Source organism: Dendropsophus ebraccatus, chromosome 9 (genome assembly GCF_027789765.1).
Source record: "Dendropsophus ebraccatus isolate aDenEbr1 chromosome 9, aDenEbr1.pat, whole genome shotgun sequence".
NCBI lineage: Eukaryota > Metazoa > Chordata > Amphibia > Anura > Hylidae > Dendropsophus > Dendropsophus ebraccatus.
In genome coordinates this window covers 56,330,084-56,355,327 of record NC_091462.1, presented here as the reverse complement: position 1 = coordinate 56,355,327, position 25,244 = coordinate 56,330,084, and the positions used below count along the sequence as shown (strand labels likewise).

Genomic DNA, 25,244 nt, shown 5'->3' with positions numbered 1-25,244 from the left:
TGGAGTCAGGACAGAGCTTTACCACATTTGGTGTCATTTAGAAATACATTTTGTACACCTGGCAGTCACACACGAGAAGCTGGGTTGATTTACAAAGCAGGAGCTTGAAGGCAACACGCTTGCTCTGTCATTACCTGAGTGTACAGCGAAGCACTTCAGGACCCCTGGCTAGTCGTGCACTTACTGCATACAAGTGCTCAATTACTGCAGTTCTTTCAAACAATTATGGAGCATTACAGGTAGTTCAGACAGAAAACAACCAAAAAACAGTGTGCCCTTTTCCCCCTTCTATTCAAGTGGACAATTTTCTGTCTGTTCTCTGACTGAAAAAACTTACTAAAGCACACTAGAGGTTTTGTTCCCCAACTCCTGCCCAGAACCCCTGAAATAACCACTTTGAAAAAAAGTTTTCTGGAATTTAAAATAATATATTTCTATATTTACTGGTAATTTTAAATAATATACATGTTCCATTCATTGAAAATGTGTAATATATATATATATATATATATATATATATATATATATATATATATATATATATATTATCAGTTTTGGGAACAAAAATAGCAAACAGATGGGAATAAAGCATTCACAAACAAAATTTCACCTGTAAGGAACAAAAAGAAATATATAGAATTTTCGGAATCAGAATCACTCCATACAAAAGGAGAAAATCCTAGTCCCCGGGATAGGACAGTGTGCTGGTGCCATTCTCCGCCTGCCTGCACCTCCCGCCTGCACATCCCTGACAGTGTCTTGGCACAGTTAGCCTGGCATCATCCTCCACAATATCGTTCTCCCTCCCCCCGGACCCAGTGCAGTCCCTCGGTGTACCGTCCTCCCAGCTCCCAGTGATATCAGTCGTTTGTCGAAGATCTCAAAGACAGAATGCTGGGGGACTGTGATGGGTAATAGGATAGGGATGGGGGGGATTGTACAGGATTCATGGGACCCTGTATACTTTATTGCTATGGGGCCCCGTGAATCACAGGTATGCCCCTGCCTCTTTAATAAGCCAAATTTGCACACGGCTTGACTCAAGGTATTGCTGAGTTTCTTTCGGCTATCCTTAACTTCCTCTCAAAATCTATTTCTCTTTTTCCAACAAACTCCCCCTTCCTTCCCCTACAAAACTCAATGGAAACTAAGATAACATTGGAAAAATTGGCCATAACAGCCTCTTTATTAAAGTGCTTCAACATAACAAGATATAAATAACATTAAATAACAACACAAAGTCACATCTAGGGCGGTCTGTCAGAGCAATATTCAGCAGCACCAGTACTTAAAGAGAACCTATCACCTAAAACTCACTGTCCCTATTATCAAAGTATATCTCTCCCTTTGCAGTCTGTATCTGGAACGCAAGTGACTTCAAGATGGAGGCGCCCGGCCTTGCTGCAGCAATGCATGACGGGAGCTTCCTGTCTCGTGTCGGCTGGAGATGGATAATTCAAAAACGCGGCCATAAAAATAATTAAACATAATAACAAATATCAATAAAATAAAAATTTACATATAATTAGGGGGAAAAAAATTTTTTTTCCCTGCATGATTGGTTCTCTTTTCTTCGCTGGGGGGAACCAAACCATACTTCCACAATTAACACCACAAAAATCCACCTTGATGTTCTCTGCAAGACCTCCCTACCACAGGCTGTCATGACAATACGTATTACAGATTATAAAGCCCACTCCTGGACACTAATACAGACAAACTTCAGTAAGGACAGGCTAAATCTGGTCTGGCAGGAAAGTTCCACCTCCCGCATCTCCTTGTTAGCTCCTCTCTGTCTCCCCCCCCCCCCCCCCCCCCCCATCCCATTTGTGTCCTTCTTTTAGTTTACCTTACCAAAATAAAGCAAAAAAAAATAAGACCTTATAGATTCTAATGTACTGCACTGGTACGTAGTGTTAAAAGTAAAGCTGGCCAAACACATTCCAAATAGTTGTCAGAGCATGCACTCTGAATGGGGAGAAGGGGAAAAGCTTCTGCCAATCACTTCTGGTGTGCAGCCTATAGCTATGTTCACACAACAGGATTTTGTGGCCGTCATGGATGATCAATATAGACATCCATCAATGGCAAATAACGGATGTATTTTTTTATAGCTGTCGGTGATGATGTGGAATGTAAACAGCCATCATGGCTATGTTCAGACACAGTAAAATAAAAGCAAAATATGTCTGTAATTTTAAGTGAAATTTTTAATGTAATAATGAATTGACCATTTGTGCTCATTATTTACAAACTGTTTATGCAAAGAACTGACTTTTGTTTTCTTCACCTTTTCACACATCATTTTATTTTCACTCAAAATCATGGTCATATTTTGGTAATATATTATATTTGTGTGAACCTATCCTTAGTCATCTATAAAGCTGCATGGGGTTAGAAGTACCTGTCATTTCAGGTAGTTTTTCAGGATAAGCTATTGTATGTGTATATGAGGAGCAGTGCTATTACTGGCCATTTTATAACTTCTATATAGTATTTTCCAAGGTTTTCCCCTCTACAGGCTCTAATTTATAGTTGTTTTTGAACTAGTGGATGGAGACTAGCAGCTAATGTATGATATCTCTGATACACTCCACAAAAACAGAAGAGGGGATCCTACCCCCATATAGCTATATAGTAACCTCTCATTGTTGATATCAAAGGGATTGTCTGGCTGTCTGCTTTTTCATTATACTGCTGCCCGTCCATATAAAACAATTGGCATGTTATCTCTACCTGTCTATGCTTCCTTGGTGTCCTCCTCTGGTGTTGCCTGTATCCCCCTGCTGACTGCAGACTTCACTTCCAAGATAGACTCATTGCGGAAATCACAGCCCGCTAAGCTAATCACTGACCCAGACGGGACAGCCCGGCTGCCAGTAATGGAAATAGCAGCCCGCTCATCGAGAGACGAGTTTGTCTCGGAAATGGAGGATCTGAAGTCAACGGGGACACCAGCGACAAAGAAGGAAGGCACAAACAGGTAAGGATAGCAGGTTTATTTTTTTTTATATTTACCTGACGCAGTATATTAAAAATGGCCGACAGACAGACAACGCCTTTAATGTTTTGTTGTTTTGAGCAATGTAAACCAAATAGCACTTTTAAGAATCTGCTTTGTTTTTTTGGGGTTTTTTTTCCCTGCCTCTCGCTCTCCCTCAAGTCACTCCTCCCTTCATAGACTTCCATGGACAGCTGTAACCTGATAATGCAGTGAGGTGATCTGTCTCTAGAAAAGTTATTCCAGAGTAAATTATGAATTTACGAGGGAGGAGAGAAGGAGCCTGGTAAGTGGAAAAAGGCATATTTCTCTAATAAGATATATTACAATATCTACATTTGTGCCTCTATTTTATTTTAAACTTGTTAAAACGCTGCTTTGCCTACTATATGATACTGGGAAAACTCAGCTAAATCAGCTGACAAAATGAGAATGGATGAGAAGGAAACTAACATTGTATATATTGTCTGCACAATTTTTTTGGTCTACAGCTTCTTTTAGACATCATGTAATCACCGTGGGGAAGATACAAAGAGACTGTGTCTGGGTATGTGCTATTACAACACTTTATTAGGACTACATTTTCTTTTTGTCAGACAGAATCTTTTTGCTGAAAACTATTTTGAGAACAGTAAATGGGCATGTGCCACTGCTTTTAAAATGAGAACAACAGTAAAGATTGACACTGGAAGGAACTGTGACATCAAGAGATGCTAGAAAATTACATGTTTTTTTCTTTTTGGCTGTATTTGCAGTCCTTTATTCAGAGCGGAACTAGAAGTCCAAGACAGTGTACAAATACTTTTATAACCACCTTACTGCATGAAAACAAGGTGATTTAAAGGCTCTTCCAACCAGAATGTACATTGCTATACGAATTTCATAAAAAAGCACAAGAAAGAGAAAAAAAAAGATCATTATATGTAACAAACATCTTAATCATGCAAACTAGAGGTGAATATCTGCTCCAAAAATACTTACTCAAATATATATAGGATAGGACTGGAGGAGTAGTCTCATGCAGTTGGCATACAGGAGGCAACAGAAAGCAGTACAGCCACACAGTGACACCACTTGTACTGTGTCTGTGTCACTGTGTGTGATTTGTGGTATGCTGCAACAGGGTTTTACACAAGATGGCAAGACTGTAGTGTAAGAACAAGTATTTGAGTGAGTAGCTGAGCTCTAAGGGCCCTATTACACGGGACGATTATTGTGTGAAAAATCATTATACCACATTCCACATTCGTTCGGTCAAGTTCCGCATTTTTTTTTTACTAATCGTTCAGTGTAATTGCCCATTGTTCATTGTTTTGCTGGCATCAGAAGGAATAAACGATCATAGTTACTAACGACCATCTTTCTGTGTAATATGGTGAACGATTTCAAGTTAACGATAAACAATCTCATTTGCGATCGTTTATCGTTAGTTGTTAATCGTTAAAAGTCGCTCCATGTAATAAGACCCTAAAGTTAAATTTCCTGATAACTGATATGTTTGAGTTCGAAATCGTCTGTGAACCAAGGTACCCCTGCACTATAATAAGAAAATGACTATGCAGCAAAGCAGTTAAAAAGGGTAAGACAAGGAATACAACGATTGTAATTATAGGGAATGTGACAGATAATTGTGCAGTTAGGACAGAACAAGGAAGGAGACCATGTACTAACAATGTTTCTACATCTAAATTCGGACGTTCATTAATCTATGGCCATTAAATGAACGTTTAAAATGCCACTTTTGAAATCTTGATTTTGCATATAATCAGCTAGTTCATATTTTATGTTCTTATAGTCCATAAGCTGGCTGAAATACTCCATTTTCCCTGTCTTTGGGTCTTAGAGCTCAAAAATGCTTATAGCTAATTCTGACTCTCTTAATTAACCAAATGCATATTAGCATTTAAGCTTCAATGACATTTCTTTCTTTTTTTTTTTTATAAGGAATTAATGTGCGCTACTTGAGAAATTGATCATTAATACACATGCTTGTTCACAGTCCACAGAAAACAAATCATCTTAGTCCCAGACAAAAATAAATCAAGATTCAGGAATAGGACAAGCTGTCCCTTCTTGCAGAACAGGCCCTCCTGGAAAAGCACAGAATGAGGGTGCAAACAAAGATATGCACATCATCTATTATAATAATATTATGGGAGGGTTACACAATGTTCAAGCAAAATTAACAAACCAAAGATTCATTTTTAACCTCATTTATAATTCTGATGCTGATCACAGTAATGAGAAGCAAAATGCAACAAATATTAACAATTTGTTCCAATATCACCTAATATTAATGTGACAGATGATACACCACCTGAGCCCTCCTTCACACTGAGCTTATTCAGATAGGATTAGTTTGATTAAGAAAAGTCCAAATGTTTCCTGTGACTTATCCATAGGTTTCGGTGGGTCAAATGTATGCCAAAAAAGTGTCAAAACCAAACACATACAGTAGCTTTTGTAATCCCAAAATATGGCACGAAAAGGGGTTAAGATAACTCAGATTCTTGATCTGTTCATGGAGCAAAAGGTCATTTACGTTTTTAATAAAAAAAAAGTCTAAACTTATAAAAGTCTAAACTCTGCACGAAAAGAGAAAACCTAGCAAGAATAAGTTGGCCAAGTATTCTTGTACTCTAAATTCAAACTATTTAAGAGGTATTCAAATATTTCCTAATATGACTCCATATGGGCTATGTCCCAGCTACAGAAATTTCACAGCTGGCCATACACAGAGAAAAGTTGATATACGCTGCCAATTTCAAGAGCACAAATGTTAACAAATACTCTTCCATACAGACTTCCCCTCCACTGTAACACTGAAATATAGACATATGGAACATACAAAGTGTGACGACTGGAGTTGTGGATCCGCTGAACCACCACTAGCGATGGAGTAGCCGCACCAGGGAGCATAATCTAAGTGGCCGCTGGTCTTCACCAGAGCCCGCCGCAAGGTGGGATGGACTTGCTGCGGCAGGTGACCCCCCAGGCTGCTACCCCTGGCTAGGCTTGTTAATGGCGGTAGGCGAGGTGTAGCTAGAGGCACGTAGGCATGCAGTAGGAACCGAGCAGGACATGGCTGGAACTGGGATTTATAGGGAGGCGCAAGGTATCTGGCCAATTAAGGGCGTACTGCCCCTTTAAAGTTAAGCAGAGCTGGCAAACGCACCCTAGGAGACGGTGATGCACGACGATGCTCGACCAGAAGAAGCAGCCACCAGGGGGAGCAGGAAGCTGCCCGGGAGCGTTGTCATTCCCGGCCACGGCTCTCTCCCTACTCCCTGTCGCGGCTGGGGACGACAGTGCAACCGCGGCAAGGAGAGCCACGGCCGGGAATGACAGCGTAGCCGCGGTTCTGTTCCCTGGCCCTCACTTCCTGTGTGTTTTGCCAGCATGCAATGATTTTGATACACCTGCCCCCCCCCACATCTCAGAAGGCTTACTTCCAAGACGTGGAAGTTTTGGAAGTGAAGGTTAACGCCTAGGAGCAGAAGGCCTTAGACAACCAAATTAAGCATGAGGAAGAAGCTATGTTGCTTAAAATATCATGTGGTGATGCTATGCATAAAGCTATAGATATTGTTTGTCTATACAAAATAGGTAATAAAAAACCTGTAGCACACTACTTGGAAGTGATAATGTCTGCATAATGCCCCCAAAAGCAGATGTCAAAGAGCCACTGGGCCCTCAAAATTCAAAATCACTAATTTCTTTTTTCTTTTTTTAAGAAATAACCCACTGCTATAGGGGTCTGTCAGCAGCTCTTCTGCCTCTCTTTATTGAATTAAATGGGCACCTGGCTTAGCATGTATTCTTTTGTTTGAAGAAGGTAAAATAAGCATTTGGTCAACAGATATTGGATGAAGCACAATTAGTGGCGCAAAAAATAAGGGCTCATGTGGGTCTGTAGGTGAAAAAATGCAAGCGCTATGGCCTTTTATACACGAGAAAAAAAAAAACAACTTAAAGCGTGGAAGCGAAAATTGGCTTGGTCCTTAAAGGGTTAATAATGTCTACCATCTAAATCCTGGACCTGAACCTCAGCCATTCTACTGTGCAATATACAGGGGATAGGCTTTATGCGCTAGATGTCATTAACTCAAACCCAAGAAGCAGAGAAGGAAGGTGCTGTGCTCCTACCTGATGGGAAAGGGGGTGAGCTGACTTCAGGGTCAAACATAAATTACTATATCATTAAACAGACATTGGGGGAGATTTTTCAACATTTTATGCCACTTTTTTGGAGTTAAAATGTGGCAAAATTTTGAGCTAACCCCCTGGGGCTTTACAGTAAGGAGGGGTGCATAGCGCACCCCTCCTTACAGTACAGGAGCAGGGAATCCCCTTATTAAGCTGGGATTCCCTGCTCTACAGGGTTTTCCACTCAGAAGCAGAAAGCGGTCTGCTTCTCAGCGGGAAATTTAAAATCCCGGCAGAGAAGTTACAGTCTGGTTTCCCTGGGAACCAGACTGATCTGGCACTGCATCTGAACCAGCAAGGAAGGGGGCTAAGTGCCCTTCTTCCTTGCTGGGGCAGATGCAGTGCGATCTCCATGGGGGGGGGGGGGGGGGGGGGGTGTTACCTGCTGCTTCTTCCTCCATTGTTGATAGTTGTCCCGGGATGTCCCGATAAGCCCTGCCCCCTACACGGGCACGTCCGATGCAGGGGGCGGGGCTTCCCGTCGAGGGGTCGGGCTTGCCGGGACATCCCGGGACAGCTAGCAACAATGGAGGAAGCAACAACAGGTAACCTGCACCATCACCCCCCCTCCCCAGAGCGCACTGCATCTGCCCCAGCAAGGAAGGGGGGGCACTTAAACCCCTTCCTTGCTGGTGCAGTGCAGTGCCAGAACAGTCTGGTCTCCAGGGGGTTAAGTCCCTTGGAGCCAGACTGTAACTCCCATGCTGAAGGTCACCCAGCTTTCCCAGGATGCTGGGAAAGCTGGGTGACCTCCAGCATGGGAGTTACAGTCTGGCTCCCAGGGACTTAACCCCTTACTTGTTGTTTGTTTTTGCTCGTTTTATTTTTTTCTTCTCTCTTTTTCAGATACCGGTATGCAGAGGATTACATCAGATTCGTTTGGACTACATCGATGACTAGCGGACTTTAATGTATAATAAAATGGTCAATGAGGGGTATGGGGGTGTTTTTATTGTGTTTTCTTTCATTACTTTCAGACTTAGTAGTGGAAGCTGTCTGATAGACGGAATATATTACTAATGGTGCGTTTACACAGAGAGATTTATCTGACATATTTTTTAAGCCAAACCCAGGAACAGACTATAAACAGGTGCAGGTCATAAAGGAAAGACTGAGATTCCCTGTTTTTTCAAGTCCATTCCTGACTTTGGCTTCCAAAATTGGTGAAATAAATCTGCCTGTGTAAACGCACCATAAGTCAGAGCTTAGTGTTAGCCGGTATAAAATGGCTAACACTAACCCCCCCATTATTACCCCAGTACCCAATGCCACAAGGGGTACTGGGAAGAGCCGAGTGCCAGTGGTCCCGGAGTGTCAAAATTGGCGCTCCTGGACTGGGCGGCAGCAGGCTGGTAATATTAGGCTGGGGAGGGCCTAAACCAATGGCCCTTCTCACCCTGGTGTTACTAGGCTGCTGTTGCTTGGTTTTTAACTCGGCTGGTTATGGAAAGGGGGGAGATCCTATGCAGTTTTTTTTTTTTTTTTATAAATAAATAATAATAATAAAAAAACACATAGGATCCCCCCCCTTTCCATAACCAGCCGAGTTAAAAACCAAGCAACAGCAGCCTAGTAACACCAGGGTGGGAAGGGCCATTGGTTTAGGCCCTCCCCAGCCTAAATATTACCAGCCTGCTGCCGCTCAGTCCAGGAGCGCCAATTTTGACGCTCCAGGACCACTGGCACTCGGCTCTTCCCAGTACCCCTGGTGGCATTGGGTACTGGGGTAATAATGGGGGGTTAGTGTTAGCCATTTTATAACGGCTAACACTAAGCCCTGACTTAGTAATGGATTCCGTCTATCAGACAGCTTCCACTACTAAGTCTGTAAAGTAATGAAAGAAAACACAATGAGGCTGGGTTCACACTACGTATATTTCAGTCAGTATTGTGGTCCTCATATTGCAACCAAAACCAGGAGTGGATTGAAAACACAGAAAGGCTCTGTTCACACAATGTAGAAATTGAGTGGAAGGCCGCCATATAACAGTAAATAACTGCCATTATTTCAATATAACAGCCGTTGTTTTAAAATAACAGCAAATATTTGCCATTAAATGGCGGCCAACCACTCAATTTCATCATTGTGTGAACAGAGCCTTTCTGTGTTTTCAATCCACTCCTGGTTTTAGTTGCAATATGAGGACCACAATACTGAATGAAATATACGTAGTGTGAACCCAGCCTAAACCTAGAAATGTTTTTTATTGAAATAAAAACACCCCTCGTTGACCATTTTATTTAACAGTAAAGTCCGCTGGTCATCGACATAGTCCAAACAAATCCGACGTAATCCTCCGCATGCCGGTATGTGAAAAAGAAATGGGGAAGAAAATGCTCATTACCTAGGAGGCAAACCAGGGCTAATGAGACTATTTAGAGACAATTCTAATGCTGCGTTTACACAAAACGATAATTGGCCCGATCATACGATAAACGATGTCGGAGTAACAATTTTTTTTTCCATAACGGTCAGCGTTTAGACAGTACGATATATCGTACGGAAATTTGTTTTGCGATCATTTTGCGTTCGCTTAAGCCTATCTCACACATTGGTTAAATGGGCGAACGACTGTTTACACTGAACGATATGCAAATTTTTTGCAAACGACGATTTTAGAACACGTTGTAAGATCAAAATAAACGATTTCTCGTTCGTTGTTTGATCGTTCGCAGCGTTTACACATACAATTATCAATTGAATTTGATCGTTATCGTGCGAATTCGCACGATAATTGTTCTGTGTAAACGCAGCATGAGCCAAACAAATCTGCACCACAGAAAATAGACCAGGCTTCTCTTTGATAGTAAATTGCACTTTAAATAGACCAGTCTATTCTTACCAAAGCAGAAATAGACCACATCTAGAAAAATCCCTTGTTGATAAACCTCCCCCATTGTCTTTAAATGTAGACTGGGGAATTAATTTCTGTCATAATATAATAATAGTGACACTTTAACATGACTGGTGCTCATAAATAACATTTATTATCAGTAGGTAAGTTGTATCATTCAATATATCATAATCTTGTAATAAAAAAAATCATTTGTAAACAATAACTTTTGAAGTAACTATTTTAACATATACAAAAAGCATATCCTAGAATGGGATAAGATATGATACTCCAGTTATTTTACATATACTCTGTGTAACGGCTGCTTATGCTCTGCTATTTGTAGAAATCATACATATAGTCAAATAGGGGAAATAGTAAAGAAAATCAGTTTAGGCTTAAAAGCAGAGATGAGCGGATCTACAGTAGTAACAAATTAAAGCGCTTTGTTGTGCTCGGCCTTTCGGCTTTCAGGCTGCTGCTTTTGATTTCTGTTCCACTTCTGTTCCGCGTGCCTGGAAAAGCTGGATGCAGTCCTGGGAAACTTCTCCCAGGGCGGCATCCAGTGTGGAGTTCAAAAGCAGCAGCCTGAAAGCCGATGGCAGAACGCAACAAAGCACTTCACTTTGTTACTACTGTAGATTCGCTCATCTCGTTATAAAAGCCTAGAACCCTACACAGATATAATATTAATCATCTTGATACATATTATTTTAACATACTGTGTACACAATAAAAGTTAGCGTGAGTTTTTTGGCTGTTAATGTAAAATAAAGATGATTATAAGCCAAAACTAATGCATGTTCTTAGCTGAAAAAGTGAAAGATTTGGGTTTAAAGGGGTTCTCCAGGGAGCAAAAGATGGCTAAAGCCTTTTATTCACTGGGGTCGAAACTTTTTCTCCCCCACCACTTCCAATATGTGGAAGAAGAGCTAAGTGGCGATCAACGTGTGCATACAAAACATGGCCACACACAATGGCTAATAGTGTCTCAGATATTACCGACTTAGCCACCCCACCGGGTCTCGGAGGGCATACTTCAGAGGTGTGGAATCTCAGGAAGTGAGCCCTGGGGAATAGAAGGCTTCAGGCTTCTGCCCCCCTGAGAACTCCTGTAACAAAAAGTCATGTCCACAAAACTGATCTAAAATGAAATGCAAACTAGAAGAGCTGATTTTTGTTTTACTGTGGAGTAATTTGCTTAAAAAAAAGAATATTGTGTGTTAAGCAAATGAAGAAAACTACACCTTCCCACCTCCAATGTCCACAGCAGTCTACTGGTTATGGTCAGGATTAATTACTACCCACCATTTCTCTTATAGTGTGGGCTAGAAAATGAAAGCAAGATAATGGTGGAAGTTTTCATCGATTATAAATATCTTATCAGTGTAATCATTTAAAGGGGTATTCCACTCAAACATAACTTTTTATATGTTGCTGCCCATAGTGAGACTAAAAATTTATTCCATACTTAATATCTAGTCAGTCTCCTTCTACCAGTTCTGAGCTGCTGCTTTCTGCTGAAGAGACAAAAACTGTGTGAGAGCTTTTCTCTCTGTTTTCCCCTCCCTTCGGAGATGGCTGATGTAAGGTAGTCTCTGGCAGGCTTTATCTGCAACTTTGTAGCTTCTTTGTAATGCTGGAAGGGTCAAGTTGCTGGGGTTAAGTTGCTAATGAACTGTGATTATCCCTCCCGGCATTACAAAATTTCTATAAATTTACCGATAGGGACTTATTTACATCAGCAATCTCCGAAGGAAGGGAGAAGGAGGGGGAGACAGAGAGAAAAGATCACACACAGAAAGCAGCAGCTCAGAACTGTGAGAATGAATAGATTATAAGTATGTAATGAACTGTTTGTCTCACCATTGGCAGCGACACATGAAAAGTTATGTTACAGTAGAATACCTCTTTAGGCTAGATTCACACTGGACGTTTCCACAGTGTATTTCACACTGCGAGTTCACAGTGAAATCCGCTGCGGATACCTCTCCTGTCACTTCCAATGTGATTACATACTCGCAGCGGGATGACAATGTAAGTCCCGGCCCTATTGACCCCCTGCCGCCTGGATGATACATTACCTGTTCCACAACCCAATCTTTCTACGACCATTTTAGTGCTTTGTTAGTAATTTGTGCCACCTTCATGAATGACAAAATAAGCTTGAGTTGCTTGAAAGCAACCCCTTAGGATCCTTATACACAAACAGACATCAAAACAGATTTTGAAAGCCAAAGCCAGGAACGGACTATAAACAGAGAACAGGTCATAAAGAAAAGACTGAGATTTCTCCTTTTTCCAAATCTGCTCTTGGCTTTGGCTTTAAAAATCTGTGTGTGTAATAGGACCCTTACAGTGCCTGATGTTAGCCCAATGACCCAAAATATTCAGGCACTACACAGCGTATGGTAGAGTAACATTAAAGGCCAAATTCACACAGTGTAGTTTGAATATGGCTTTTTAACTATAACAAGGTGTGAATTGAAAAAAAAAAGTCTTTAAACATCTCATCCATTTAGAAACATGTTTAGGCTTTAGCTAAAAGAAAATAACTGTAACAAAATGCACTGTGTGAACCTGGACTGAATAAGAAGAGTATGTCCTACAATGAATATTAACACACTGACCCCAATGTATCGATCTGCATGTATCCACACCTGTCTGATGATGCCAATAGCAGCCAATCACCGCTCAGCTTTCATATCTGAACAAGCTAAAATGAAAGCTGGGCCATGATTGGTCACTATGGGCATAACCAGGCAATTTTAGTTGAAGGCAGATTAATAAATCAGGATCAGTGTGTTTTTATCATGGATGGCAACGTTGCCTTTCAGCACTTTAGTCCTCAGGTTCAGTGGGACCAGTGAGAACATTTTCCTGGAGTTTGTATAAGATTAATATGTTAGCATAGGTTTTGTCTGTGGACTGTGGTTCCCCACATATTGATAACACTAAGAACTCTACCGTGTGTGTTTAAGATAAGGTAAGAAATACGGCTGCTAATGAATGATGAGATTTGTACAGCGCTACAGAATATATTGGTGCTATATACTGCATTGTACAATAATATTATATATATACTAGAGGCAATAAAAAAATATGCATTTTGTTTTTGCACTTTTTGGGAATTGTCTTGATATATAATAATATGTATGTGGATAATCGAGTCTGGCAGACCCAAACAACCCACCAGACAGGTACAGGGGAAGAGGGGCAGGATTGATTAAAGATCTTGGCCCAGATTTATTAAAGTGTGTAAAATATGGACTGGTGTAAACTGCCGACAGCAACCAATCACAGCTCAGCTTTCATTTTACCAGAGCTAAGCTGTGATTGGTTGCTATATGCAGTTTACACCAGTCTTTATTTTACACCCTTTCACAAATCTCCCCCTTGTTTTTCCTATGAATTTTCCTTAAAATACATGACAGTAAAGTCCATGTTTCTCAGCTGTATATCATCACTTTGCTAAACCCTACGCGTTCCCTTTGTTGAATAGACGTTCTGTGGTTCTTCCACTTATCTTGCACTCATTTTCAGATGACAGCGAATTGCACTTTCCTGGATAAGACAAATACATTAATATATATATTTTTTTTCGATGAAGAATAAAAAGTATTGGAAATAGACAACAAATCCGGTAAATTAGGAAGTGATTGACAGCTGTGACATAAAGGGAGATAGGCGGGAGGATGAGGACGCCAGCATGTTTAAAGGTTTAGCACACCATGCAGGATTTCTGCTGATATATGGAGTATATGCAATAGCATCGTGTAACTAGGGATCAGATCAGTATCTGATGGGCTTCCAGTACAGAGTAAACTGCAATGCTGGATTACAGAAATGTAATCCTTATAACACATACATATGATGAGGAGTGCTAAACCTTAGAAGCATTTAGAAAATAAAGCATCCCATGCTATACTCTATTTTTTCATACAGGCAGACAATCATTGACCAGGAAATATTCATGTCAAGGATACACATGAAATGCATGGGTATGGCTGGTACCACCCATTATAGCCCGGCCTACAGAGTCAATCAACTATGTGAATATACAGAACTGAGCGTTTGCTCTGCACCCATATATTGGATACATTTGCTCTGCACCCCACATAAGCCAATGACTGTACCTATTTCCTGAATAATAGTTGTCCAGTCCAACTTGGAGAGCTGGATGAGGGTAAAAAACAACTCATTCTAAAGGCAAGTGAACATGTATCTACAGAGATCAATGTACAGTATGAGGTGGCAGCAATTTTATAATATTACATATTATAAAATCAAACGAAAAGGGAAAATATTTCAGTAGAATATTTAATTTGACACAATGTAATCATCCATTTAATCTTTATTTAGGGATGCATGCAAACATGGAAGCCAAGTGCTCCTTCATTAAAAGAGATTTTCATCATTACAAAAAAAACAGGGAAACAAAATGCTGTATACGCAATTTCTGCAGCAACAAACAACAAAGATTTGTCCATGGAGAGAAGGCAGTCATTTTCAATGTGATCAATCACAGCATTGACAGCAATGATCCAATCAGCCACTTAGAGGCATTAGCTAATCACATACTGATTCCAAGAATCCACTCAGCAGCTCAGACATTTCGTGTCAGCTTATCTGGAAAGTTTGGCAAATTAAGGTCAATTTTATGGTCACATTTCATACAAAATTATGAGCCCATGACAAATGAGGTGCAAATCTGGAGCTAGTAGAAGATATATATGTAACAGTGATCTGGTCCACAACCGTCACCCCAAATACAGTGACTGAAGACAACAAAAACATACCAGAGACCGCAACACAGACACATAGGTTGAAGTTCATTAAGAATAGCACAGAGTAGTCCATCCCCTATACTCTGACACCAAATTTGACTATAAATACGTAGTTTTCCTATTTGTAGATATAGCAGCCCTATAATGATAAGTCACATGTTGATTGGTCAGTGCCGTTACTGAAGGCATTCTCATTTTCTACCAAATAACTAAAAGAGCTATAAGATGCCCTGTAAAAACATCACCAAAAGCATGTATAAGTGGGGGGTCTCTTCTCTCTGGACGGGTATGACTTACTACATTCTTGCCTTCCGGGTAACAGACAGTGAAGACTATTTGAAGACTAGACAGTAACAGACTAGACGGTGAAGACTAGACGATAAAGACTATGTGAAGACTAGAAGGTAACAGACTAGATGGTGAAGAGTATGTGAAGACTAAATGGTAACAGACTAAATCGTGAAGACTATGTGAAGACTAAATGGTAACCGATTAGATGGAGAAGACTATATGAAGACTAGATAGTAACAGTTCAGATATAATTTTTTAAACAACCAGCAAAAGAATAACATATGTCACCCCTAAAAAATGTATCCACTCAAGCATGGTTAAGTCCATTTAGGGCACTTAGTATGTGGGTATGTATGGGACATACATCTCCAAAGGTTATACCCTATGACAACGTGTTTACAGCCAGCAATCCATTCATTCTCTATAGGGATTCCCAGCATTGCCAAGCACCTTTGGATAGGGATTAACTTAGGGAGCTGGGAATACCCTTTAAAGGGGGTTATCCAGTGCTACATAAACATGGCCACTTTCTTTTAGAGACAACACGACTTTCTTTCAGAGACAACACGGTTTGCAATTAAGCTCCATTCACTTCAATAAAACTGAGCAGCAAAACCCCGCCCAAGCTGGAGACAAGAGTGTGGTTGTCTCTGAAAGAAAGTGGCCATGTTTTTGTAGTGCTGGAAAACCCCTTCAAAGTCTCTGGATGGGCTAAATTCAACACACAAATAAAATATATATTCCACCAGTGTCATTACTTAAGGAACTTCAACAGAAAGTTAGATTGAAGATAGAATTATTGAAGGATAGTCTTTCCTCAGACCCAGAATCAAAGCCAAGAGAAGCAAAAATGGTAAAAAGTAGGTAATCCAAAAAGAGAAACAATAGAGGAAACCAATATCCTCGTATTAATTTGTACACAATTACCAAACTGATATTATTACACTTCATTCACAAACATTCATTGTCATTAGGGCCTGGGATGTGAGAGGTTTAGTGTGAGCACCATATAAGTTGGATAATTACCTTAAAATCTCTTAAATTGATAGCATATTATTAATGGATTCATAATTAACCCAAAGTACATTACCGGAGCTGAAAATAGTGCGAGAAGCGCTCATTACCGCTCCGCTAAGTGCGGCCCTTTAATCAGAGCTGCTGAATACTATAATGTTTTAATCTAGATATTTATGTACAAATTTGGAACAAGCAGGCATCAAATGGAAAAATTAGAAGAGAATAAAGACGGCGAGATTTTCCAGCAGCAGGTATAAAGGTTGCCCTTTTTTCCCGGTTGTGGTTGTTTTTATCGTGCGCTACAATCAAGCCTTTTGTCGGCTATTTATAAATATCCATGAACAACTGTGTGCTTAGCAGGATAATGTTCAAAAGCAACTAATCAATCCTGCAGCCGTGAACATGGCCACCGCCTTTCCACAATGTATTTGTCTGGGTTTTTCTTTATCTCAAAGCTCTGAAAGCTTTACAAAGATGAAGAAAATGACGGCCTTTATGCATCAGGTAACTTATGATGATAGTGAAGGGTTAACTATTTAGAACTTTTCTCTGATTATTTTACATGGCAGGACATGGAGCTGGATGCAGGGAAGGCCAGGTCGAAGGTTCCTCTGACACCGCTCACCAGGAAGTTGTTCGCTTCACAACAAAGATTACTTGGTGTTTTTTAAATCATTAACCCATCGTTAAATGGCCACATGGATTAACTGCTGCCGGCTTCTTTGCCAGCCCCTCATAGAAAAGTCTTAGAAGGGTAATCAGTCTTATGAGGAAAAGCTTAAATCCAGGACACAAATGCCACAGTTCCGCTATCTTTCCCCAGACTAATTGAAACTGCATGATACCACACAGCAGGGAAAAAAGGGAAAGTGTAATCATATGCAATTTTTTTGTACAACTTTATTTAATGAGCATCGTGCCATCAAGGCCCAAAGAGTGATAAGGTTTGTTTGTTAGCGGTTATTACCTGTCAACTGCATCCGGTGCCTGCTGCTTCTTGTTTATTTTAGCGTAAAGGTCTTGAACGTGATCTCTCTCTGAAGTAGACAATAGTGTCTCTCTAGAGTATCCATAAGTCCCAGCCATTGCAGGCGAATAGGCCCTATGGGAATTGTGCTGCGGAGGTGGGGGCTCTTTAAAATGGTTCACTCTGGCATAATTAGGGTCTGTGTCATCATCCTCAATGTCATGTGATGTGTTGAAGTTCCATAACACTTTGGCTTGCTTTTCCCCTATTTCTTGGTGCTTTGCATTAATCCTACAGAAAAAAAAGATAAAACTGTCAATCATTTAGATCCTTTTTCAAGAAAATACTTACTATTCCAGAAAACAACATGGACAGTTCATACCAGCCAGTAATGGAGAAGAAATGCTCACGTATACTCCACCTGCTGCACAACACAGATCGAGCTTATGCTACAGAATCTGCACCTTGCTTAAGATAAGAGCAACATTTTCCTATAGACCAACATTTTCCATTTCATATGGTTTAATTATTGTGACCAAATCAATAGTTATTAGACATGTCATTGCTTATGTTTTCACATTTTAGTAGTCCAGTCATGTAATAGAAGATACAGGTACTTTCACAAAATATTTAACTTCTTCACCAACATTCTGATCTCAAGATTGCATTTCTGTAGACACTGCCAGAAGTAACCCATAAGCCCAGCTCTAACAGTGAAAAACCATCACCTGTAAATTTGTTAAGGTTAATGTATATACTGTATTGTATTTGTGAATATCTTAATCTCATGTTTACATGATGAAACCAATATACATATATATATATATATATATATATATATATATATATATAAATATATATATATATATATATATATATATATATATATATATATATATATATATCTCACAGCAGCAGACACTTCATAGGGGCTAATCAGTGGTACTGTCTATGTACAACATTTTCACAAACAATGGACAAGTTCTGGGATTGTCTACAAATCAGAACTCATCAGAACTCTCATAGCACACAATGAAGCAAGCGGCCGGAGCCGTTCGCTTCATTGTGTGAACTGACAGGTCTTTCTGCGGCTGCAATTCAGTGAATTGCGGCCGCAGAAAACTGGCATGTCAGTTCTTTGAGTCACCGTATGGGATCCCAGCCGGAGCATATACTATGTGTATACGCTCCGGCTGGGAACCCATAGCAGTAAAGGCAGTGTTCCACACCGTACATAGTGTGAACATAGCCTTACATTGTATACTATTTCAACTTGCAAACATAACGTTTATTGACCTACTGACTTTGGGGACAAAACCACGTCCACAATATACATGGACTGTTTCCTGCGGACAGGATCTCGGGATTCCCAGCATCATCATTCATTATGATGTTGGGAGCTTCGACACTGTTTAAATATTTGGAGTGTGAGGTGGGGGCCATTATTATGGGACACCAGGTTTAATATAACATTACTAGCTTTTGTGTATCTATATAAACTATTTGGTCTATGATTTGTTCAGCATACTGATGATATTTGCACTTGATATTGCACTTTTTTTTACATGCATTTATGCTGTAGGAATGAATTTGTAAACCTGTAATGATGCACTAATACCCATTATTCTGAAACACCTCTGACTGATTCCCGATTCCATCCAATTCATTAAATTCTTGAATGTCTTGAGCTTACCACAGCGAGAGCTGGTGCTTGTTAGTGGTCCCGCTCTGGTCCTTGGGGGAAGAGGGGAGGTTCACAAGCGAGACAACACCTTTAATTCTGTTATTTATTAGAAGTGCCTTGTGTAGTGCACAATGCTAAGTCTACATTATGCCTTTCCCATCCTGAAATGAGCACAATGTGCAAGGACTTTCTTTCAGTGCCAGCCCACCCAATGCATTGTCCTAACTGCCAGGCAGCTGTTCTGTCACACAGTATACTGGAATAACCAACAAAGCTAAATGATTACCACCAAGCAGCAAGCATAATTCATAGTACTGGCCAGTGGGCCAACTCTCAGATAGCATGTGTGCATTTATATACAGAATTTGTTCTTCTAAGCCATGTCCTGTCTGACCAAAAAAAAAATCCTAGTTAATTGTTGAATAAATAGGAAACATAAATTCAGTGAAAAACATTCAAGTAAGTTCCGGTCTTTACTATGTTGGAGACACATGCACCCTGTAAAATCAACAGTATGGCAATGCCTATAATTGACACATACTTTCCTAAGGCAGAAATTCTGTCAGTAATATGAAAATCACATATTCCTCCATACGTTTTTCTTGGAAGGTAACATAACCATGCTCCATCCAGTAAAATGTTTAAAAAAAAAAGTAAAAAATAATGCATCATGTTATCTTAAGAAGAGCCTTTATCTTTCCTATCATGTCTATAGAAAACACTTGTATTCTGCATTCAATATCCATTTATTCTTTTCTTTGAACTGAACTTTGGTTACTCTGGAATGGAGAAGTCCTGAATTAACCCCTTAAGGACGGGGCCAATTTTTGTTTTTGCGTTTTCGTTTTTTCCTTCTTGTGTTTAAAAGGCCATAGCACTTGCATTTTTCCGCCCAGAAACCCACATGAGCCCTTATTTTTTGCGTCACTAATTGTACTTTGCAATGACAGGCTGGATTTTTGCATAAAGTACACTGCGAAAACAGGAAAAAAATTCAATGTGTGGTGAAATTGAACAAAAAAATGCATTTCTTTTATTTGGGTGGTATTTGTTATTATGCCATCTGCCCTGGGGTAAAAATGACTTGTTGTGCATGTTCCACAAGTTGTTACGATTACAACGATATATAACATGTATAACTTTTCTTTTATCTGATGGCCTGTAAAAAATTCAAACCATTGTTAACAAATTTATGTTCCTTAAAATCGCTCTATTCCCAGGCTTATAGCGCTTTTATCCTTTGGTCTATGGGGTTGTGTGAGGTGTCATTTTTTGCGCCTTGTACCTTGATTGCGCATATTCGACTTTTTGATCACTTTTTATTACATTTTTTCTGGATTTGATGCGACCAAAAAATCTTGCACTTTGGGATTTTTTTGCTCTTACGCTGTTTACCGTGCGAGATCAGGAATGTGATTAATTAATAGTTCGAGCGATTACGCATGCGGCGATAGCAAACATGTTTATTTATTTACTTTTATTTATAACAAGGGGAAAGGGGGGTGATTCAGACTTTTATTAGGGGAGGGGGCTTTTTATTAACAACATTTTTTTTACACATATACTAGAAGCCCCCCTGGGGGACTTCTAGTATATGCACTCTGATCTCCCATTGATCTATGCTGTATATAGTTATACAGCATAGATCGATGAGATCGGCACTTGATTGCTTTTGGCTGCTGCAACTTTGTCAACTTTGACAGCTGCCTCCGATTACCAGATTAGCGGGCACATCGATCGGACCGTGTCCACTAATAGCCGCGGTCCTGGGCTACACGCGGCACCCGGGACCGCGGCGGTTCAGAGCGAGGTCGCCGCGCGGCCCCGCTCTGAACGCCTCTTGGGGACATATGACGTACGGGTACGTCATATGTCCCTAAGAGGTTAAGAGCCAATATGGTTGACCATATCATCATTATGTGTGTCTTCATAGCGTAAAATGTTAAGTTTAGCAACTACGAGCAATTTACTATGAATAGAGATTTATTCTACTGTAAGAGCTTATCACTCAGAGATTTTCATCCTAGGACCAGCAATCAGCTGCCGACCCACTTTATACTTCTAGAAGATTGGCACAAAAATCTGAACTGGCATCCCATCGCTGGCACGTTTTAATATGTAAAACAGATTCAACAATTAAAAAATGTTCAGGTAAAACCTAATATATCATAAAGGAAAAGCCATCTTACAGGTATCAATTAAGGTCATTGAATATGCACCACACTGCAAGTACATTAATCCAGAGAATAGAAAAGCACTCACTTTATGATCACAGGACTTATGGAGTTTGGCAGCTGTTTAGTGTGTTCATTAAATAGGAAAGAAGGTGCAGCTATAGTATGAGTTACATAGAAACATAGTCAGCAGAATAAGGCCACCTGGTCAATCTAGTCTGCTTTTACATCATTCTATTTCTTATTATCTTATATATGTTTATCTCAGACATGCTTATGTTAAGTTAGGCTAGATTCACACACACCGGATCCACAGCGGATTTCACTCTGCGGATCCCTTGCTGGTCGTTTTCAATTAGATTGACATCCCGCTGCAAGTTTGTTAGCTGGGAACCCACGGAGCAGACCGAAGCATGGAGCAGGTTAAGTATGTATCGGCTAAATAAGCTCAGATTATGTCCCCTTGTCCTTGAGTTCAATCCTTTATTAAAAAAAAAATTCCCTCCTGAACCCTACTTTATCCTTTAACATATTTATAGGTTTTGATCATGTCCCCCCTTTTCCATCTTTCCTCCTGACCTTACAGATTTAGCCTATGTTCACAATACGTAAAACTACGGCCGTAGTTCTCGCCGCAGAACTACGGCTGTAGTTTTAAGGGGTGGAACATAGCCTTATTTTTAATGGGATCCCGCCCAGAGCGTACACACATCGTATGCGCTCCGGCCGGGAACCCATGCGGAGCCAGAAAAAACTGACATGTCAGTTTTCTGTGGCCGGAATTCACTGAATTCCGGCCACAGAAAGACCTGTCAGTTCACACAGTGAAGCGAGTGGCTCCGGCCGCTCGCTTCACTGTGTGCTATGGGAAGCTCTGATGCGCCTGCATCAGAGCTCCGCGGCCGGAAAGATCATCCTGCCGGTACTAAAGTATTGGCCTGGATGATCCGTGCAGAGACGGACGGTCTCTTACGTTGTGTGAACATAGCCTTACATCCTTAAAAAGGTTGTCCAACATTTTTTCGTATTGGAAAAGGGAATAGTTTGTATTTGTCCCTTTCCCTTAGTTGTTTTCTATTACCTTTTTTCACCCCTGTGTCCCCGGGCATCTTCTTTTGCTGCTTTTTGGATTAGTGTTTGGTTGTTTACATAAAGAACTTCCAGGTCACAGGGGTCAGCAGTGACATCACAGCTTTGCAAACCTATAGCTCCACCCCCTCCTCTCTGAATCTAGCTCCACCCCCTCCTCTCTGAATCTAGCTCCGCCTACTCTACCCATTGGCAGGAAATGTCGGTTTTTCTACAAGTGTCTTTTGAGCAGCATGGTGGCTCAGTGTCTGCCAATTACTTATATTATCAAATCAACTAGTTGTAGGACTACAAATCCCAGCACACATGTACATGTTAGGAGTTATAGTCCTGGATACACTATAGTAGCCATCATACATGTGGGTAGGGTTCCAATGAGCCACGATTCTGTTACCTATGCAATAAATAGATAGAATGGTGACTGACATGAGGTGAAGTATCATCTCTCCAGTCGAGACAGGACCTGTCCAGAGTAGGAGAGGCTTTGTATAGGAATCCCAATAAAAAACCTCACTTGCTCTGGACAGTTCCTGTCTCAGCCAGAGGTGTCAGCAGAGAGCACTGTGTCAGACTGAAAATAAAACATTTCCTTCAGGATATACAGCAGCTAATAAGTACTGGAAGACTTGAGATTTTTTTTTTAAAAGAAGTAAATCAAAACTATATAACTTTCTGACACCAGTTGATTCGAAAGAAAATATTGTCACTGGACAACCCCTTTAAGCCCTTGTGACAAGTTTTGTTATATGTATATTCAAACCCATAGAGCATGTGGGCAGAAGGCAGTAATTGTTGCCATGATGTGCACAGACATTTGTGTGTAGCTTTATGATAGTATGCATGTGTAGTCTTTCCAGTTACACTAAACAAAATGAGATAGAGGAAAGTAATCACAGCTGAATGTGTTCCTGCTAAATCAGAGCTAATACATATTCAATGGGGCAGAGCCAAGAGAGGAAATGGAGACAGGGAAGCTGAGCATAATTGTACCTAGAACTTGCAGTGCTTTACATTCACATAACAGTCTAAGAAATGTGAAAAGAGGCCTGGATGATACAGTGCAGATTTGATGAGTACTTATGGGAGTGGAATCCAGGAGAATGGTTGTACTTACATTCTCTACCATCCCTCTATAATGGCATTAATGTCAATGTGTTTATAATTATTATTATTATTATTATTATTATTACATTTTTTTTCTCATTAAAGCCAGATGTAAAATCTAATGTTTTATTTTTGTAATGGGTTTCTATTTTCTGATTGTAATTTTTTTTTGTTAATATCCTTTTAGTGAATTATTATGGGGGCGGCTATCTCACCTGAGCTGCTGTTAACAGTATTTAGAGATATGTTTTACAGCAAACCCCTGGGCAAAAGTCACTGTGCAGAGAGAGGGAGGTTGCACCCACTGTGAATGGTCTGATTCTGTCTCAACTATATACCGATGCCCCCTTTGACTGTAATCCTGTCTGCGTTGATAAGAAAAAGTCAGATTATCATTAGGCATGGTGGCCAAAATAATAACTGCAAGATTTCAGAATGATTTTATAATATTAGTAGCAAAATAGAAAATTTGGAAAAAGAATCATTAAATATCCTCCAAAAATAAGCATAACCCATTAGTGACCGCCAATACGCCTTTTCAGGGTGGTCACTAACGGGCTTTATTTCAATACATACGTCTTTTTACGGCGTATGTATCAAAAGGCTATGCCGCACTCCTGCTCCGGCATCACGTGGGATCAGCTGTCAGCATGACAGCTCATCTCCTGTTGTAACTACCCAGAGCAGAGTACTCCACTCCAGGTAGTCTATCCTGTTAAATGCTGCTGTCAAATCATGAAAGGGGTCCTGTTACACATAGCCTATTTCTCTGAAAATAAGACATTATGTGCATTATATTAATTTTTTTCTCCCAAAAGATGTGCTACGTCTTATTTTCATGGGGTGTCTTATTTTTCGATGAAGAAAAATTCACATGTCACATGCATAGCAGGGACAGAGGATACAGCATTGGCGGCTATCAGCAACCAGGAGGTACTCACCACAGTACACTTGTACAGCACAGCAGGGACAGCGTAAAGTATGGTGGCAGGCCTGCACATTAAAAATTGATGGCTGTGGAAGGGAACATCAGGGTTTGCGGCAGGTGGCGGTCTTCCAAGTCCTGCAGGCAGCTGCTCTGCAATGGATAGTGAAGGTAGGGGACAGCGGTGGCAGGGTAAAAAGAATCACAGTTGCATGCCCTAGTTGGTGTTCTGTTCATGCTTCCAAACAAAAACTTTGCTAGGTTCTACTTAGCTAGGGCAACAGTTTTTTTGTCATTTATTTCAGGAAGATAGTTTCTATTGTGCCAAAGTGGTAATAGTTATAAAAAAAATAAATAAATAAATTATATATATATATATATATATATATATATATACATACACACACACACAAATGTTGTATCGCTGTAACTATAGTGACCTAGAGAATAAATTATGGTATTTTTACTGCATGCGGAATAGTAAGTTTAATATTGAAAAAAAGAAAGAAAGATAAAAAAAGATAAAAAAGGGTTAATAAAAATAAATAAGTTCCATGAATCTGAAAATGGCAGCAATAAAAAGCAAAAGTTGCCCCACACAAAACAAGACCTCATATGGCTAGGTGGGCAAATATTAAACAGCGGTATTACTCTTGGAAGGCGGCAATTAAAAAAGTAAGAAAATAGCTTGGTAATAAGGGCCCACAATAGGCCGATCACTAGGGGGTTAACATTAAATTTAATTTAGACCATTTATTATCACACATTACCTCTAAGAAACCATGACTGCAGCTCTCTCCCATTTGGCCATCTTCACATTTTCTTTGACAAATGAATGCCCAGAACACTTCAGCAGTATAAAATCTATGACATTTAACTAACCCAATAGAATGAGTCCATTACTTAACCCCCTCCTGCCGCTGGGCAGTAAAGTAAAGTCGCAGCAGCCTATGCATGATGCTGTTAATTCACGCCGTAGGATGACACAGGCGCAGGAGCTGCGTCTGTGTCATCCGCAGCGGGTCCCGGCTACCAGTGATAGCAGGAGACCCGCCGCAACTCTCAGCATCAGAGCTGCGCTCCAGTGCTGAGAGTTAACCCTATAGATACTGCGGTCAGCACGACCACAGCATCTATAGGGCTTCAGACAGACAATTTTCCCTCT

General features: G+C 40.3%; 1 protein-coding gene across 6 annotated transcripts in view; it reads right to left on the bottom strand.

Annotated features, from left to right (window-relative positions):
* The window catches only part of PARD3B (par-3 family cell polarity regulator beta), a 926,479-nt gene that overhangs the window by 335,352 nt on the left and 565,883 nt on the right, over window positions 1-25,244 (bottom strand). For 5 of the 6 annotated variants that reach the window (XM_069983415.1, XM_069983416.1, XM_069983417.1 and 2 more), the window contains one exon: window positions 17,104-17,394. In XM_069983415.1, the coding sequence (XP_069839516.1) occupies window positions 17,104-17,394 (291 nt within the window). Of the gene's footprint in view, window positions 1-13,403; window positions 13,606-17,103; window positions 17,395-25,244 lie in introns of those variants that run through there. The other variant, XM_069983420.1, reaches the window with a different exon arrangement.